The 17,153-nt window shown below is 47.1% G+C and overlaps 1 protein-coding gene across 1 annotated transcript; it reads left to right on the top strand.

Moving 5' to 3' along the window:
- Positions 1-675: 675 nt before the first annotated feature.
- LOC140305230 (calpain-2 catalytic subunit-like) lies at positions 676-17,137 on the top strand. The gene is made up of 21 exons (XM_072383990.1): positions 676-1,068; positions 4,758-4,827; positions 5,710-5,831; positions 5,911-6,044; positions 8,665-8,833; positions 9,021-9,104; positions 9,240-9,325; positions 9,647-9,721; positions 11,230-11,390; positions 11,680-11,849; positions 12,079-12,090; positions 12,186-12,397; positions 12,872-12,908; positions 13,356-13,421; positions 13,503-13,560; positions 13,628-13,692; positions 13,889-13,957; positions 15,539-15,617; positions 15,690-15,806; positions 15,892-15,950; positions 17,021-17,137. Exons 1-21 carry the CDS (start codon positions 832-834, stop codon positions 17,042-17,044), a joined length of 2,106 nt encoding a protein of 701 aa, XP_072240091.1. The 5' UTR covers positions 676-831; the 3' UTR covers positions 17,045-17,137.
- Positions 17,138-17,153: the final 16 nt, after the last annotated feature.

The following is a 17,153-nucleotide window of genomic DNA, read 5'->3' as shown; positions in this document are numbered from 1 at the left end:
GCTTCAGTCCCAGCAGAACCGGTTCAGAAGTCCAGAGTCAGAGTGGGTTAGGAGTGGAGATAAGTCTCCTCTGAAGTGACCTGATGATAAGCAGTTCAACATTGTTCCACAACGTGAACGTCCCCTCTTCCCTTAACCACATCTGTAAACATCTGGAACTGAGGAGAACAGCTGCTGGACCTCTGGCAGAGGGATGTTGTCCCATTCCTGTCTGACAGAGGACTCCTGGGTCTTCTTTGTTGTATGTTAAAAGCTTCCCGGTCGGTCCAGCACCCGGACTCTGTGACTACCAGCCATGCTGTTGGAGCTTAGTTCAGATCCATCCACACTGATGTGAGTCTGAATCCGATTAAATCTTCTTCTGCGCTTTAAGTTGACACGCAGGCTTAATAATAAAGTGTATAATTCTTCAGTCTGTCTTCGCGGTCCTTTTGGACTGCTCCTTCAGGTGTAAATGGTGTTAAAAAGTGGATTTTGATCCACAGAAGAACCTAAAACCCTGAAATGATGAATATCTCTGAGGGTCATAAAACCCTCAGTGACCCACAGAACCGAACCCAATGTTCCTGTAGATGAGTTGGGAGGATGTTTTCTCTCGGTTTGTTCTGACTGTTCCTCAGATTCTTTTCAGATAAAATGATCAGTGACAGCAGAAGGAATGGAAATAACTAAATGTGAGGACTTTTATTTTGAAGATCCTCACCGGAAGTCTTACCTGTCACTGGGGCTAAACACACCCCTCCTGGTATCACTCACCTGGAACCTGAGCGGCCACTCCCAGACGCTCCAGTCAGCTTTCCAGGACCTTCCAGGACCTTCCAGACCAGCATCATGTCGGGCATCGCCGCCACCCTGCAGCACCGCCGGGAGAAGGACCGGGGCATCGGAACCTACAGCCAGGCGGTGAAGTACCTGAACCAGGACTACGAGGCTCTGCGGCAGCGCTGCCTGGAGACGAGCCGCCTCTTCCAGGACGACACCTTCCCGGCGCTGCCCGCCTCCCTGGGCTTCAACGAGCTGGGCCCGGCCTCCTACAAGGTCCGCGGGGTCTCCTGGCAGCGGCCCACGGTCAGTCCCTAACCCTTCATTCAGTCCAGGAAGTCCGGGAGAAACATTCAGACCAGACTCCGTTTAAAAAAAGTTTAAACCTTTCAAAAGGTTTGAGAAACAAGAGAAACACGTTTGGGTGTAGCTCCGGTGGTCAGCCTCACCGGTCCCGTTCAACACCGGTCCGTTTAACACCGGTCCGTTTAACACCGGTCCGTTTAACACCGGTCCGTTCAACACCGGTCCCGTTCAACACCGGTCCCGTTCAGCACCGGTCCGTTTAACACCGGTCCGAAATCAGCTGACAGACCCGGAATCAAACATCTGGTTTCTGATCACAGCTGCGGGAGGACCAATCAGAGAGAAGAAACACCTGCAGAGAGATGTTGGAAACTAAAATTAGACCGGGGGGGGGGGGGTTATGGTTCACTAAACAGGACGGAAACCACATTAAACCTTTCAAAGGTTCATCTTTAGTCTTGTGATACAGCTGCTGGTCCTGGTTCTGACAGATGTGGATCATAATCTGCAGAAAGAACTTTTGTTTTTATGTTTTAGCTTTTTGTTGTGAAGCATTTTTATTTTGAAAGGAGTGAAAGAGATAAAAAAGCTGTAATTTCCTCTGAGACATCAAACAGAACGTGTTCGCTGACTGTTGAGAAGTTCTGACCCGCTTCATTTCTTTATCCATGCTGAGATATGCCAAGTTTTCAGCTAATAGCTCTTTGGGAATCACCTTGTTGCTGCAGAAATCCTATTTTCTGTCTGTCAAACTGTGTTTTCTTTGCTGTTTTTCATAGATGCAGCTAAAGAAATGGGAACAAATGATGTGTCTCTGTGACAGGCTGCTGGTAACAAAGAGCCTAAAGATCCAGTTTAAAATGGCTTCTTTGCTAAGTTGTCTGTTCTGTGTCGACACAACACTGGTTCATCCCTTGAGTTAGGAGCCTTTTTCCTGCCTGAAGGGTTCAAAGGTCAGAGTTAAGTGGCTGAACAAAGAAAAAACACTGAAAATGCTCAGGAACAAGGACTGAAGATGAGGGAAAAAGCAGAAAATGTCCAAAGAAAAACTCTGAAAAAGCTTCAGAAAGCTGTAGAACTATTGATCAGGACACTTTAAAGGTTTCAGAAAGCTGCAGAACTGTTGATCAGGACACTTTAAAGGTTTCAGAAAGCTGCAGAACTATTGATCAGGACACTTTAAAGGTTTCAGAAAGCTGCAGAACTATTGATCAGGACACTTTAAAGGTTTCAGAAAGCTGCAGAACTGTTGATCAGGACACTTTAAAGGTTACAGAAAGCTGCAGAACTGTTGATCAGGACACTTTAAAGGTTACAGAAAGCTGCAGAACTATTGATCAGGACACTTTAAAGGTTTCAGAAAGCTGCAGAACTGTTGATCAGGACACTTTAAAGGTTTCAGAAAGCTGCAGAACTATTGATCAGGACACTTTAAAGGTTACAGAAAGCTGCAGAACTATTGATCAGGACACTTTAAAGGTTTCAGAAAGCTGCAGAACTGTTGATCAGGACACTTTAAAGGTTACAGAAAGCTGCAGAACTATTGATCAGGACACTTTAAAGGTTACAGAAAGCTGCAGAACTATTGATCAGGACACTTTAAAGGTTACAGAAAGCTGCAGAACTGTTGATCAGGACACTTTAAAGGTTTCAGAAAGCTGCAGAACTGTTGATCAGGACACTTTAAAGGTTTCAGAAAGCTGCAGAACTATTGATCAGGACACTTTAAAGGTTACAGAAAGCTGCAGAACTGTTGATCAGGACACTTTAAAGGTTACAGAAAGCTGCAGAACTATTGATCAGGACACTTTAAAAGTTACAGAAAGCTGCAGAACTGTTGATCAGGACACTTTAAAGGTTTCAGAAAGCTGCAGAACTGTTGATCAGGACACTTTAAAGGTTTCAGAAAGCTGCAGAACTATTGATCAGGACACTTTAAAGGTTTCACAAAGCTGCAGAACTGTTGATCAGGACACTTTAAAGGTTTCAGAAAGCTGCAGAACTATTGATCAGGACACTTTAAAGGTTACAGAAAGCTGCAGAACTGTTGATCAGGACACTTTAAAGGTTTCAGAAAGCTGCAGAACTATTGATCAGGACACTTTAAAGGTTTCAGAAAGCTGCAGAACTGTTGATCAGGACACTTTAAAGGTTTCAGAAAGCTGCAGAACTGTTGATCAGGACACTTTAAAGGTTTCAGAAAGCTGCAGAACTGTTGATCAGGACACTTTAAAGGTTTCAGAAAGCTGCAGAACTGTTGATCAGGACACTTTAAAGGTTACAGAAAGCTGCAGAACTGTTGATCAGGACACTTTAAAGGTTACAGAAAGCTGCAGAACTGTTGATCAGGACACTTTAAAGGTTACAGAAAGCTGCAGAACTGTTGATCAGGACACTTTAAAGGTTTCAGAAAGCTGCAGAACTATTGATCAGGACACTTTAAAGGTTACAGAAAGCTGCAGAACTGTTGATCAGGACACTTTAAAGGTTACAGAAAGCTGCAGAACTGTTGATCAGGACACTTTAAAGGTTTCAGAAAGCTTCAGAACTGTTGATCAGGACACTTTAAAGGTTTCAGAAAGCTGCAGAACTATTGATCAGGACACTTTAAAGGTTTCAGAAAGCTGCAGAACTATTGATCAGGACACTTTAAAGGTTACAGAAAGCTGCAGAACTGTTGATCAGGACACTTTAAAGGTTTCAGAAAGCTGCAGAACTATTGATCAGGACACTTTAAAGGTTTCAGAAAGCTGCAGAACTATTGATCAGGACACTTTAAAGGTTTCACAAAGCTGCAGAACTGTTGATCAGGACACTTTAAAGGTTTCAGAAAGCTGCAGAACTGTTGATCAGGACACTTTAAAGGTTTCAGAAAGCTGCAGAACTATTGATCAGGACACTTTAAAGGTTTCAGAAAGCAGCAGAACTGTTGATCAGGACACTTTAAAGGTTTCAGAAAGCTGCAGAACTGTTGATCAGGACACTTTAAAGGTTACAGAAAGCTGCAGAACTGTTGATCAGGACACTTTAAAGGTTTCAGAAAGCTGCAGAACTGTTGATCAGGACACTTTAAAGGTTACAGAAAGCTGCAGAACTGTTGATCAGGACACTTTAAAGGTTTCAGAAAGCTGCAGAACTGTTGATCAGGACACTTTAAAGGTTACAGAAAGCTGCAGAACTGTTGATCAGGACACTTTAAAGGTTTCAGAAAGCTGCAGAACTGTTGATCAGGACACTTTAAAGGTTTCAGAAAGCTGCAGAACTATTGATCAGGACACTTTAAAGGTTACAGAAAGCTGCAGAACTATTGATCAGGACACTTTAAAGGTTACAGAAAGCTGCAGAACTATTGATCAGGACACTTTAAAGGTTTCAGAAAGCTGCAGAACTATTGATCAGGACACTTTAAAGGTTACAGAAAGCTGCAGAACTATTGATCAGGACACTTTAAAGGTTTCAGAAAGCTGCAGAACTGTTGATCAGGACACTTTAAAGGTTACAGAAAGCTGCAGAACTATTGATCAGGACACTTTAAAGGTTTCAGAAAGCTGCAGAACTGTTGATCAGGACACTTTAAAGGTTACAGAAAGCTGCAGAACTATTGATCAGGACTCTGGGTCGGGACCTCCTCCTGCTGTCCTGTTGATCTCCTTCAGTCTCTAACTTGTTTCTTTTTTGTTATTTTGCAGGAGCTGACGTCTGAGCCGGAGTTCATCGTGTCCGGAGCCACCAGGACCGACATCTGTCAGGGCGCTCTGGGTGAGACTTTTATTCAATGGGAGAGGCGGGCCCAGTCAGACTGGAAGAACCGGTTTGGGTGTGTGAAGGGGGGGTGCAGCTTTACTGTGGAGCAGTGAATGAGTGAAAGAGGAAGCGCCAACGCAGACCTGCGGGACAAAAATAACCAGTTAACCAAAATAACCAATGGACCCACGGGAAGGGGCAGCGAGCAGCAGCTGCTCCTTCAACACATTTCAAATCATCACCAAACATCCGGCTGTGACTGGAATAAGTGTAGCTACTGAACTGAGCCGGTCCAGCAGTGGGTTCAGAACCGACCTCCAGTCTTGGTTGGTGGGGACGGCCTCTGACTGCCGGTGATAAACACCTGAGACCCGATTACTGCCACTCAGGTGTTCCAGGTGACACCTGAGCTGGAAAATTCCACTGAGCTGGGCGTGGCGGTTGTCACAGCAACCGTCCACGTGCTGAGAGGTGGGCAGCAGCTGGCTGAGGTGTCCTCACACTCCCTGAAAATATTTTCTATCGTAACAAAGGGAAAGACCAGGGTGCAGAAGCAGCAGCTCAAACGGAGCGAAGCGGGCTGTTGGACGAGGAGACAGAAATAAAAGCTTCAACTGCCGCTTGAAATGTTTCAAGACCTAAATACTCAGTTGACAGCATTTTGTTTCAGCTTTGTTTAAGCAGGTCGGTCACATTACGGCGGCGGCGCCTCGCGGCACAGAAGAGCTTCGGATGTTTGGTTCTGTTTCTGAAGTTCATTAGTCGGGGATCAGGATGTTAACGGGTTCACTTTGAATTGTCTTGTGTATGAATTACAGAGAAACTTTCCTTCTGGTCAGTCAGCCAAGTGATGGCAGGGGATTAATGAATGTTTCCTGCTGTCTGTCCGTCTCCCAGGTGACTGCTGGCTGCTCGCTGCCATCGCCTCACTGACCCTGAACGAGGAGGTCCTGGCCCGAGTCGTCCCTCACGGACAGAGCTTCGGGGACGGAGAATACGCTGGAATCTTCCACTTCCAGGTACAAAGGGACTGACTGACAGCGCCCCCTGCAGGGGAAGTAAACTGGAGTGAAACCGGTCCCATCTGTCTGTCCTCAGTTCTGGCAGTTCGGGGAGTGGGTCGACGTGGTGATCGACGACCGGCTGCCGGTGAGAGATGGAGAGCTGCTGTTCGTCCACTCGGCCGAGGGGCGGGAGTTCTGGAGCGCCCTGCTGGAGAAGGCCTACGCCAAGTAAGACCACCGGCTGCGAATGAACCGAGCTGCGAATGAACCGAGCTGCGAATGAACCGAGCTGCGAATGAACCGAGCTGCGAATGAACCGAGCTGCGAATGAACCGAGCTGCGAATGAACCGGCTGCGAATGAACCGAGCTGCGAATGAACCGAGCTGCGAATGAACCGGCTGCGAATGAACCGGCTGCGAATGAACCGAGCTGCGAATGAACCGGCTGCGAATGAACCGGCTGTGAATGAACCGGCTGTGAATGAACCGAGCTGCGAATGAACCGGGCTGCGAATGAACCGGCTGTGAATGAACCGGCTGTGAATGAACCGGCTGTGAATGAACCGGCTGTGAATGAACCGGCTGCGAATGAACCGAGCTGCGAATGAACCGGCTGCGAATGAACCGAGCTGTGAATGAACCGAGCTGCGAATGAACCGAGCTGCGAATGAACCGGCTGCGAATGAACCGAGCTGCGAATGAACCGGCTGTGAATGAACCGGGGTCTGATGATTTTCTTTTCATTCATTTATTCTCATTTCCTCTTCATCCTGAATTTTCTGCTCTTCATATTTTTCGAGGTCAGTTCATGCAAAAACGATTGTTCATAGAAGTGTGATCCTCTCGCTCTTTTTTTCTTTTTTTTTTGGACCAGAAAGAATAACCAGAAATAAAGAAGATCTGGATCTGTAGGATCTGGATCTGTAGGATCTGGATCTGTAAGATCTGGATCTGTAGGATCCGGATTTGTAGGATCTGGATCTGTAAGATCTGGATCTGTAGGATCTGAATCTGTAGGATCTGTAAGATTTGGATCTGTAAGATCTGGATCTGTAGGATCTGGATCTGTAAGATCTGGATCTGTAGGATCTGAATCTGTAGGATCTGAATCTGTAAGATCTGAATCTGTAGGATCTGGATCTGTAAGATCTGGATCTGTAAGATCTGGATCTGTAAGATCTGAATCTGTAGGATCTGGATCTGTAAGATCTGAATCTGTAGGATCTGGATCTGTAAGATCTGAATCTGTAGGATCTGGATCTGTAGGATCTGGATCTGTAAGATCTGAATCTGTAAGATCTGGATCTGTAGGATCTGGATCTGTATGATTTGGATCTGTAAGATTTGGATCTGTAAGATCTGGATCTGTAGGATCTGAATCTGTAGGATCCGGATCTGTAAGATCTGAATCTGTAGGATCTGGATCTGTAAGATCTGGATCTGTAAGATCTGAATCTGTAGGATCTGGATCTGTAAGATCTGAATCTGTAGGATCAGGATCTGTAGGATCTGGATCTGTAGGATCTGGATCTGTAAGATCTGAATCTGTAGGATCTGAATCTGTAGGATCTGGATCTGTAGGATCTGGATCTGTAAGATCTGAATCTGTAAGATCTGGATCTGTAGGATCTGGATCTGTAAGATCTGGATCTGTAAGATCTGGATCTGTAGGATCTGTAGGATCTGGATCTGTAGGATCTGGATCTGTAGGATCTGAATCTGTAGGATCTGTAAGATTTGGATCTGTAAGATCTGGATCTGTAGGATCTGGATCTGTAGGATCTGAATCTGTAGGATCTGGATCTGTAAGATCTGGATCTGTAGGATTTGGATCTGTAAGATCTGGATCTGTAGGATTTGGATCTGTAAGATCTGGATCTGTAAGATCTGGATCTGTAGGATCTGTAGGATCTGAATCTGTAGGATCTGGATCTGTAGGATCTGGATCTGTAGGATCTGAATCTGTAGGATCTGTAAGATTTGGATCTGTAAGATCTGGATCTGTAGGATCTGGATCTGTAGGATCTGAATCTGTAGGATCTGGATCTGTAAGATCTGGATCTGTAGGATTTGGATCTGTAAGATCTGGATCTGTAGGATTTGGATCTGTAGGATCTGTAAGATCTGAATCTGTAGGATCTGGATCTGTAGGATCTGGATCTGTAGGATCTGAATCTGTAGGATTTGGATCTGTAGGATCTGGATCTGTAAGATCTGAATCTGTAGGATCTGAATCTGTAAGATCTGGATCTGTAGGATCTGGATCTGTAAGATCTGAATCTGTAAGATCTGGATCTGTAGGATCTGGATCTGTATGATTTGGATCTGTAAGATTTGGATCTGTAAGATCTGGATCTGTAGGATCTGAATCTGTAAGATCTGGATCTGTAAGATCTGGATCTGTAGGATCTGTAGGATCTGAATCTGTAGGATCTGGATCTGTAGGATCTGGATCTGTAGGATCTGAATCTGTAGGATCTGTAAGATTTGGATCTGTAAGATCTGGATCTGTAGGATCTGAATCTGTAGGATCTGGATCTGTAAGATCTGGATCTGTAGGATTTGGATCTGTAAGATCTGGATCTGTAAGATCTGGATCTGTAGGATCTGTAAGATCTGAATCTGTAGGATCTGGATCTGTAGGATCTGAATCTGTAGGATTTGGATCTGTAGGATCTGGATCTGTAAGATCTGAATCTGTAGGATCTGGATCTGTAGGATCTGAATCTGTAAGATCTGGATCTGTAGGATCTGGATCTGTAGGATCCGGATCTGTACCTGACACAGCTGACAAAGACTGCAGCTCCACTTCCTGTTCAGACCCATGTGACTTGTGCTGCTGCTGCAGGTTGAACGGCTGTTACGAAGCTCTGTCGGGAGGATCGACCACGGAGGGTTTCGAAGATTTCACTGGAGGAATCGCTGAGGTGCACGAGCTGAGCCAACCTGATCCCCACCTGTTCCACATCATCCAGAAGGCCCTGAGCCGGGGGTCTCTGATGGGCTGCTCCATCGACGTGAGAGATGAGCAAACTCAGCCTCCATTTAGTTTTCTTGTTGATTTGTCATGACGATGTCTTTTAGCACCAGGCTCACTCTTTGTTACCTGGAGCTCACTGGAGATCGTGTCACATGACCGAGAGTTGCAGCCACAGGAACTCCAAACATGTCTGAACTAGTTTTAATGAAAAAATGTTGTTCCAGATCACGAGCTCAGCTGACTCTGAAGCCATCACCTCACAGAAACTGGTGAAAGGCCACGCCTACTCTGTGACCAGTGCAGCTGAGGTTAGGATGCGCTCATCCCCATAGCCACGCCCCCTCTGTGCTGTGGTTGTTCCATTAGTGTCAGAAAAGATGCTCCGTGTGATTGTAAAGTGCTCAGGTGTGAGCTGCTGAGTACCTGCTTGTGATTGGCTGCAGGTGGATTACCGGGGTGACTCGGAGAAGCTGATCCGGATCCGGAACCCTTGGGGTCAGGTGGAGTGGACTGGCGCCTGGAGCGATGAGTAAAACAAAAAACTTCATAAACACATTATGGTTAATAGAATCAGCGTTTTGGGTAAAGCTGAGTCAGGACCGGTCTGACACCCGTGGGAAGCATCGGTTCCTGTTTAACAACCCGAAACAGCTGCTTTAACACTGAAAGCTTTGTTAGGGTCAGGGTGGGTTAGGGTTAGGGTTAAGGGTTAGGGTTAAGGGTTAGGGTAAGGGGGTTAGGGTCAGGGTCAGGGTTAAGGGTTAGGGTAAGGGGGTTAGGGTCAGGGTCAGGGTTAAGGGTTAAGGGTTAGGGTTAACTAACAACTTCTCTAACAATCGTCTTTTGGCAGCTCCATGCAGTGGCGTTACATCAGTGACGAGGATCGGGAGCGCCTGAGCCATCGCTCAGAGGACGGAGAGTTCTGGTAAGACCTCAGCCTACCGTGCCCACAGTTTGCAGATGTTTTTTTTAGGGATCGAGGGTCAAAGGTCATCTGGCCATCCAAAAAGCCTGCAAAGCCCCGGCTTCATGACCACTGCTCCTCCACCCCTAAAACAAGAGGGGCAGAGGAAGAATCCAGGCCTCCACCTGCCCTCTGTGCACTCTGACCTCTGCCCTTTGTGCACTCTGACCTCTGTGCACTCTGACCTCTGCCCTCTGTGCCCTCTGACCTCTGCGCACTCTGCCCTCTGTGCACTTTGACCTCTGTGCACTTTGACCTCTGTGCACTCTGACCTCTGCCCTCTGTGCACTCTGCCCTCTGTGCACTCTGACCTCTGTGCACTCTGACCTCTGTGCACTCTGCCCTCTGTGCACTCTGACCTCTGTGCACTCTGACCTCTGTGCACTCTGACCTCTGTGCACTCTGACCTCTGTGCACTCTGACCTCTGCGCACTCTGACCTCTGCGCACTCTGACCTCTGCGCACTCTGACCTCTGACCTCTGCGCACTCTGACCTCTGCGCACTCTGACCTCTGCGCACTCTGACCTCTGCGCACTCTGACCTCTGCGCACTCTGACCTCTGCGCACTCTGACCTCTGTGCACTTTGACCTCTGCGCACTCTGACCTCTGTGCACTCTGACCTCTGTGCACTCTGACCTCTGCGCACTCTGACCTCTGTGCACTCTGCCCTCTGTGCACTCTGACCTCTGTGCACTCTGACCTCTGACCTCTGCGCACTCTGACCTCTGTGCACTCTGACCTCTGCCCTCTGTGCACTCTGACCTCTGTGCACTCTGACCTCTGTGCACTCTGACCTCTGCGCACTCTGACCTCTCTGACCTCTGTGCACTCTGACCTCTGCCCTCTGACCTCTGTGCACTCTGACCTCTGCGCACTCTGACCTCTGTGCACTCTGCCCTCTGTGCACTCTGACCTCTGCGCACTCTGACCTCTGCGCACTCTGACCTCTGCCCTCTGTGCACTCTGACCTCTGCGCACTCTGACCTCTGCGCACTCTGCCCTCTGCGCACTCTGCCCTCTGCGCACTCTGACCTCTGCGCACTCTGACCTCTGCGCACTCTGACCTCTGCCCTCTGTGCACTCTGACCTCTGCGCACTCTGACCTCTGTGCACTCTGACCTCTGTGCACTCTGACCTCTGCCCTCTGACCTCTGTGCACTCTGCCCCCTGTGCACTCTGACCTCTGCCCTCTGTGCACTCTGACCTCTGTGCACTCTGCCCTCTGCGCACTCTGACCTCTGCGCACTCTGCCCTCTGTGCACTCTGACCTCTGCCCTCTGACCTCTGCCCTCTGCGCACTCTGACCTCTGCGCACTCTGCCCTCTGTGCACTCTGACCTCTGCCCTCTGCGCACTCTGACCTCTGCGCACTCTGACCTCTGCGCACTCTGACCTCTGTGCACTCTGACCTCTGCGCACTCTGACCTGGACGGAGATGGTCAGTGAAACCCTCTGCTCTGCCTCGCAGGATGTCTTTCTCTGACTTCCTGCGTCACTACTCCCGGCTGGAGATCTGCAACCTGACGCCCGACGCTCTGAGCGATGACGGCGTCTCCAAGTGGTCTCTGTCCAAGTTCGAGGGCAGCTGGAGAAGAGGATCCACTGCCGGGGGCTGCAGGAACTACCCCAGTGAGTGACGGTTGTTCTTCAGCGCCTCCTGCTGGATGGACACTGCCTCTAGTTTATTGGAGCTGCTGACTCTCTTACAGCTGAGAGAACCATTTTAAACAGGATGTTTAAAACATTTACAGCTCTTTTATAGTTTTATAACATATAATACTTACGTTTATAGAAAATAACGGTTAAACGTTCTGGAATCTAATTATCTCCCCTTCATGGAGATTAAAAACTGTGTGGATGTACAGCTCAGTAACTGAGCTTTCATCAGAGAGACTCTGTGCCGTTGGTTGATCCACAGACACCTTCTGGACCAACCCTCAGTTCGTCATCCGACTGGACGAGGAGGATGACGACCCCGATGATGGCGAGGCCGGCTGCAGCTTTGTGGTTGGTCTGATCCAGAAGAACCGCAGACGCATGAGGAAGATGGGAGAGGACATGAACACTGTCGGCTTCGCCATCTACGAGGTTAGGACCCGAGATCATACTGTTCCACACGAGCAGAACTGTTTAAAGTTCTGGATCCTAACTGTCGCCATGCCGCCTCACTGGGACAGAAATGTTCTTGAGTTGAGAGGTAAAAACAGCTGGAGCTTCAAGTTTCAGCTAAATGAGCGGCTTTTCTTATTCATGCATGTCCCTGTGCTTTGAGGCAGCAGGGAGTCTTTGGTCTGAATCCTTTGTTTTTATGTTTCAGGTTCCCGATGAGGTACGAGCTTCAACACAGGAAGTCATTCTGCTCCACATTGAGTTTATTCTGCTCTTCAGCAGTGTGATTTCAATCTAATGTGGAATTTCTGTCAGTTCTCTGGTCAGAGGAACGTCCACCTGAACAAAAACTTCTTCCTGCGACACGCCTCCGCTGCCCGCTCTGAAACCTTCATCAACCTGCGAGAGGTCTGTAGCCGCTTCTGTCTGCCGCCTGGAGAGTACCTGATCCTCCCGTCCACCTTCGAACCAAACAAGAACGGGGACTTCTGCGTTCGAGTGTTCTCTGAGAAGCAGGCCGACTTCCAGTACGTTCCAGAGTTTGTATGAGGGATTCGATCACAGCGGCACGGGAGGCGGCACGGGAGGCGGCACGGGTGGCGGCACGGGTGGCAGCACGGGTGGCGGCACGGGAGGCGGCACGGGTGGCAGCACGGGTGGCATCACGGGAAACAATTGTTCTCTAAAAGGCTGTTGAGATATGTATAAAATATTTGCCTGTGCTGCCTCCTGTGCTCCTGGCCTATTCTAACTTCTCCTCAGCTTCCTCACTTCACCTTTCAGTCATACAGTCCCAACCAACAGGCAGTCAGGACTGGTTGGTGCTGGTTCCTCCAAAGTCTTTGTAGAGCATACAGGTCCTTTGAGGCTGAAGTGGTGCTCAACAGACTCAGACATTGGTCCCAGGACTGATGGCTAACTGTCCTTATGTCTGTAACACATAAACACATCATGATTGAAAGGTTAACATGATCTCCAGCTGACTGGTTTTGTTCCTGCAGAGAGCTGGAAGACCCCGTCGAGTCCCGAGTAGAGAAGGTGAGACATGATGATGATGATGTGAACAAGCACTGATCAGTTAATCAGTCTTCATCATCTGCTGACTCTGTACTTCCTGTTCAGTATGAGCTCACCTGTTTTCATTCTGTTTTCATTCTTCTCTGTCTGGGTTACAGCTACAAACTCTTCGGCCTAGTCTCAACACCCCCACCCCTTTGCTTCAGAGTGATAAAGGGCCTCTTTTCCATTAGAGATCAAGGAGTCGAGGTCACCTGGCTCCTTGGCTAGGTGACCACCACTCCTTAATCCCCGCAGGAGGAGGGGCACCTTACCTTTTGAGGGGAGGTGGTGCTTTTGGGTCGTTGTCTCCTGCAGCCTGTAAACATCCAGCTTAAAGGGCTCCTGTCCCTTTAAGCTGGCTGTGATTTATTATCCTATACCTGTAAACACGTAGAGGCTCCTAACCTGAGTTTCCTTCTGTTGCAGATTGAGATAGATGAGGACGATGTGGGCGACCGCTTCAGAGGTCTGTTCGGACAACTGGCAGGACAGGTGAGATGGTCAATGAACAGGTAGATCTGAATATCTGCAGTCGTATGTTGGACTGATCCAACTGACTGATCGTTTCTGCAGGACTGTGAGATCAGTGCCTTTGAGCTGCAGAAGATCCTCAACAAAGTGGTGACCAAACGTAAGAATCTTGTCTTTACCTGCAGTCACTGTTGAGGGTTTACCTGCTCAAAGTGTTTGTGTTACAGGATCTGACATTCAGACCAACGGCTTCAGCACAGCCACCTGTCGCAACATGGTCAACCTGCTGGACGTATCCTTCCAAAGTAAAACGCCACGTGTCCTCCCTGTCAAGCACACAGCATCAATGTGGCTGTTGGCTTTTTAGGGTGAAAATCCCCCCTGTAATAACGGCTCTTAGTGTGACCACAGTGGGGAGCAGTAGGACCCATCAGTCTGGGTTTGGGGGTTTGGGTCCAGCAGTAGCAGCTCCTGAACTTTGCCCACAGAAAGACGGCAGCGGAAAACTCGGCCTGGTGGAGTTTAAAGTTCTGTGGACCAAAATCGAGAGCTACCTGGTAAGTTCCTGTTCACACCAGCAGGTTTCTGTCTTAAAGCTGGTGGAACAGTCTGGAGGTAACAAAGCAGCTGCAGATCGGGATGACAGATGTCTACGATCCTGAAGGTTCTTCACTCGCTTTAGGTCCACACAATCAGAAAAACTGCTGCGTTGTTCAGTCCAGCCGTCAGACAACAATGCTGTTCTGTTGACCTGTTGTTGTTGTTCTGTTGACCTGTTGTTGTTCTTGTTGTTGTTGTTCTGTTGACTTGTTGTTGTTGTTCTGTTGACCTGTTGTTGTTCTTGTTGTTGTTGTTCTGTTGACTTGTTGTTGTTGTTATGTTGACTTGTTGTTGTTGTTGTTCTTGTTGTTGTTGTTCTGTTGACCTGTTGTTGTTCTTGTTGTTGTTGTTCTGTTGACTTGTTGTTGTTGTTCTGTTGACCTGTTGTTGTTCTTGTTGTTGTTGTTCTGTTGACTTGTTGTTGTTGTTATGTTGACTTGTTGTTGTTGTTGTTGTTGTTGTTGTTGTTCTGTTGACTTGTTGTTGTTGTTCTGTTGACCTGTTGTTGTTGTTGTTCTGTTGACTTGTTGTTGTTCTGTTGACTTGTTGTTGTTGTTCTGTTGACATGTTGTTGTTCTTGTTGTTGTTGTTCTGTTGACCTGTTGTTGTTGTTCTGTTGACCTGTTGTTGTTGTTGTTCTGTTGACTTGTTGTTGTTGTTCTGTTGACATGTTGTTGTTCTTGTTGTTGTTGTTCTGTTGACTTGTTGTTGTTGTTCTTTTGACCTGTTGTTGTTGTTGTTCTGTTGACTTGTTGTTGTTCTGTTGACTTGTTGTTGTTGTTCTGTTGACCTGTTGTTGTTGTTGTTCTGTTGACTTGTTGTTGTTGTTCTGTTGACATGTTGTTGTTCTTGTTGTTGTTGTTCTGTTGACTTGTTGTTGTTGTTCTGTTGACATGTTGTTGTTCTTGTTGTTGTTGTTCTGTTGACCTGTTGTTGTTCTTGTTGTTGTTGTTCTGTTGACCTGTTGTTGTTCTTGTTGTTGTTGTTCTGTTGACTTGTTGTTGTTGTTCTGTTGACTTGTTGTTGTTGTTCTGTTGACTTGTTGTTGTTGTTCTGTTGACTTGTTGTTGTTGTTGTTCTTTTGACTTCTTGTTGTTGTTCTGTTGACTTGTTGTTGTTGTTGTTCTTTTGACTTCTTGTTGTTGTTCTGTTGACTTGTTGTTGACTTGTTGACCTGTTGTTGTTGTTGTTCTGTTGACCTGTTGTTGACTTGTTGACCTGTTGTTGTTGTTGTTCTGTTGTTGTTGTTGTTGTTCTGTTGACTTGTTGTTGACTTGTTGTTGACTTGTTGTTGTTGTTGTTCTGTTGACCTTTTGTTGTTCTTTTGACTTGTTGACCTTTTGTTGTTGTTGTTCTGTTGACCTGTTGTTGTTCTTTTTACTTGTTTTTGACTTGTTGTTGTTCTGTTGACCTGTTGTTGTTCTTTTTACTTGTTTTTGACTTGTTGTTGTTCTGTTGACTTGTTGTTGACTTGTTGTTGTTGTTGTTCTTTTGACTTGTTGACCTGTTGTTGTTGTTGTTGTTGGACTGCGGCACAGAAAATTTACCGGGCCAGGGACGTGGACAACTCTGGAACAATGAGCTCCACTGAAATGAGGATGGCTGTGGAAGAAGCAGGTAAGTCTTGTTTGATTGGACTGTTGGCTGTGATCACCTGACCTCTGACCTGCTGCTGCACTCTGTTTGCAGGGTTCAGTCTGAACAGCCCTCTCCATCAGGTCCTGGTGGCTCGATACAGTGAACCGGACCTCACCATCGACTTTGATAACTTTGTGGGCTGTTTGGTGCGTCTGGAGACCATGTTTGGTGAGTTCAAACGTGCCACCGTCAGTGTTGCAGGGGAGACCCCTCCGCTCTGATCGGCCCTCACCTCGTTGTCCTCTGTCCACAGATATGTTTAACACGATGGACAAAGACGGGTCAGGAACCGTGGAGCTCAACGTAATGGAGGTACAAAGCTTCAAATGTAAAAACGCGAGAGTTGCAGAGAATGAGTGAGGAGATGGTCATGTCATCAGACTGACCTCAGATCAGCTGAGGAGGGTTAAAATCTGTGATCACACTAAACAAATAATAGTGATTAAATGACCCCGAGGTGACAGAAACAGATTAGCATTAAAAACAGAACTAGAATCTGTTCGATCCTGAAGGAGAAATGGATTCTGTGCCCTGAAAGCCACCTGCTGATTGGTTGCTGCCTGCTTGTCCCAACATGAGGTGGATGTGTTCAGGCTCATTTAACGGTTCACTTTGTTTTACTGTCGATGGAAGCAGTTTGGAGCTTGTTCTGTGCTCATCACACCTGCCGTGTGGTTACAGGTCACATCATCACGCTAAAACAGATGTTTCTGTCCTCAGAGCATCTTACCGAGTCCGACCAGAACCGCTCCGGCTGTGGAAACTTTCCACACGCCGACGCCTTTATTTCATCTGTCGTCATTTTTATTGTTTCATTTATTTTTTGTTGCACACGACTTTTGCTCAATTCTCGTTTCTTAGAAAGTTATTTATGAATAAAACTGACAATTGAATTCAGAAGAAAAAATGTGAAATAAACAGTTAAAATCTGCATAAACTTCCTCTAATATAAAGGAAAAAAAGTGTTTGTAGATAGTTTCTTAGAAGACTTGAAGCACATCAGAGGGAGTAGAAACTTTTGTGAATTTCATCTGACTGGAACTATGGAAAGCAAAGAGGGTCAAACGTACTTCACCATCACTGGAAGTGCCGTCGGGCGCTCATTGAACACATCGCGGTGCATCTCTCATGGATGTCCACCACAGCTGTTGTTTGCTCCCCTTTTATCCTGAATTTTAGTTTCTATTTGGCTGTGAACGGCAGGAGAAGTTAATCGAATGAAGGTCGCTTCAGATGAGCTCGGGTGGAAAATGGAAACTGAGTTAAATAAATTAAAATAACGAGTCTCTTCTTGGGAAGATGTGACTGACACATGACGAAGGAACTGGGGGATTATGGGTAAAAACCTGAATCTGACCCGCATGTTTGTGTTTCCCCTGCAGTGGCTCAACGTGTCCCTGCTCTGAAGAACCAGAACCACTCAGACCCAGACCCAGGGAGCCGCTGGGACCTGCAGGCTGTGTGCTCTAATCTGTGATTGACATGTTTTGTTTCTTATTTACGGTCAGAAAAAAA

The sequence above is a fragment of the Leuresthes tenuis genome, unplaced genomic scaffold (assembly GCF_036924035.1).
Source record: "Leuresthes tenuis unplaced genomic scaffold, fLeuTen1.0.hap1 SCAF_4, whole genome shotgun sequence".
Classification (NCBI taxonomy): domain Eukaryota; kingdom Metazoa; phylum Chordata; class Actinopteri; order Atheriniformes; family Atherinopsidae; genus Leuresthes; species Leuresthes tenuis.
Note: the sequence above shows the minus strand (reverse complement) of the source record. Positions and strands in the feature narration are given on the sequence as shown.